Below are 1,767 nucleotides of genomic sequence, written 5' to 3'. Positions count from 1 at the left end.
TTTTTTGATAGAGAATGTTTTCTACATTTTTGACAGTGAATATGTATTATTTTAGTAATGAGGACAAAAATCTACTCCAAGTGTATTTTGAAAAGAAGCGTCTCAACTGAACAAAAGCAGTGATGTGAATGTGCTGGATCCACGCTTCACTCAGCTGCTGGCATCAGTGTTGTGTAGTTGCAGCATACCTAGCAGGGGAGTAGGTCTGCCCACTGTCTTTTCCTTTCCTGGGCTCTGAAAAACCTTTTGACTCTGGTCCGCCATTTGTGCTGTGAGATAGAATGATGGGATTAGCTATTCATTTCCTCATCTTCTAATCGGGCAGGTCGAGGTGGTGCGTCTATCTATGGCAAGCAGTTTGAAGATGAACTTCATCCAGACTTAAAATTCACAGGTAAGTATATAGTGTGGCGGGCCTGAGTAGGAAGGGGAAATAAATTTTGAAAGCTCTCTCTTTTGGCCGTGAGTCAAGGTGGAATGTCAGACACCATGGCACAGTGCCAGTAGCTGCCCGTCTGTGGCGCCACAAAGAGTGCTGGTAGATTAGAGAAAGCAGCGCCTTATAGAGTCCCGAGTGGTTCTGAGTGTTCTAGACTACCTGTTGAATGTTGCTGTTATAAATGACAGCCTATCACAAACTTTCTCAGTGCAGCAGGAGACTTCACTGGGTGCCTGAAGTGTATAGGGAGACTGTCCCAGTGGGTATCCTCAGGGATAAAGCCTGGGGAGCCGGTGAGGAAAGGGAAGATGAGGTCATCAGTATAGTGTAGTGATAACCTTGGTACAGGGCAGAGAGTTATCCTGAGGGGAAGCTGGCTGGGCCAGGGTGGTTGATAACAAAGACCAAACAAAGTTTTGCCTCTTTTCATTTGATACTGTAGTACTTCCAGTCTTGAGCTGTGGGGATTGTTCATACTCTTTCCTCTCTTCCTTTTTCTTACCAGGGGCTGGAATTCTCGCAATGGCCAATGCAGGGCCAGACACCAATGGCAGCCAGTTCTTTGTGACGCTGGCTCCCACCCAGTGGCTTGACGGCAAACACACCATTTTTGGCCGGGTGTGCCAGGGCATAGGAATGGTGAATCGAGTGGGAATGGTGGAAACAAACTCTCAGGACCGCCCTGTAGACGATGTGAAGATCATTAAGGCATACCCTTCTGGGTAGACTTGCTGCCCTCCTGGCCACACAGGTTTTGGGGCCTCTGATTTGCCCCCAGAGAACCAGCTGCCAGATGACCTTGAATGACACATAAACTGTAAACTTCATTCTAGTCATCAAATCACCAAATCACAGAGCTAGGGAAACCTGGGCTCTTAGGAGAACTAGAAATGGAAATGTATTTTATATTTTTATAGGACACTTGGTTTCTCTTTCCCCGGTGCCAAGATTGACAAAAGCATTTACAGAAACGCCCATTCCGGCATAGGTTACATCCACTGCTAATGGCCCACACTGCTCCTTCTTGTGTGTGTCTGCTCCGATACACTTGAAACAAATGAAATTGAATCTCTGTCAGTTCAAGGGTCTAACGAAACTTCTTCCTGGGGAAATTGATATTCTGGCCTGTACTGCAGTCTTTGATGGCTGACAACCACAGAATTCAAAACCAAGTAGTGTCTGTCAGCCTTAACTCTGTGCACACCCTGTTTCAGTCTCAGACTTTTGTTCTTCCAGGGAGTCTGTGCATCTCTCTCTATATATTTCCCTCAAACCCAGAGTGTCAACACTGCTGTTTCTGACACTTAGACATCCCACGCAAAGCCACA

General features: G+C 46.3%; 1 protein-coding gene across 1 annotated transcript in view; it reads left to right on the top strand.

The window, feature by feature from the left end:
• Positions 1 to 1,165, top strand: part of PPIL1 (peptidylprolyl isomerase (cyclophilin)-like 1) — a 16,912-nt gene extending 15,747 nt beyond the window's left edge. Inside the window, exons 3-4 of the mRNA XM_006860416.1 lie at positions 326 to 394; positions 945 to 1,165. Coding sequence (XP_006860478.1) covers positions 326 to 394; positions 945 to 1,165 — 290 coding nt within the window. The remainder of the gene's footprint in view (positions 1 to 325; positions 395 to 944) is intronic.
• Positions 1,166 to 1,767: the final 602 nt, after the last annotated feature.

This window comes from Chrysochloris asiatica, unplaced genomic scaffold (assembly GCF_000296735.1).
Source record: "Chrysochloris asiatica unplaced genomic scaffold, ChrAsi1.0 scaffold00038, whole genome shotgun sequence".
NCBI classification, from domain to species: Eukaryota; Metazoa; Chordata; class Mammalia; order Afrosoricida; family Chrysochloridae; genus Chrysochloris; species Chrysochloris asiatica.
Note: the sequence above shows the minus strand (reverse complement) of the source record. Positions and strands in the feature narration are given on the sequence as shown.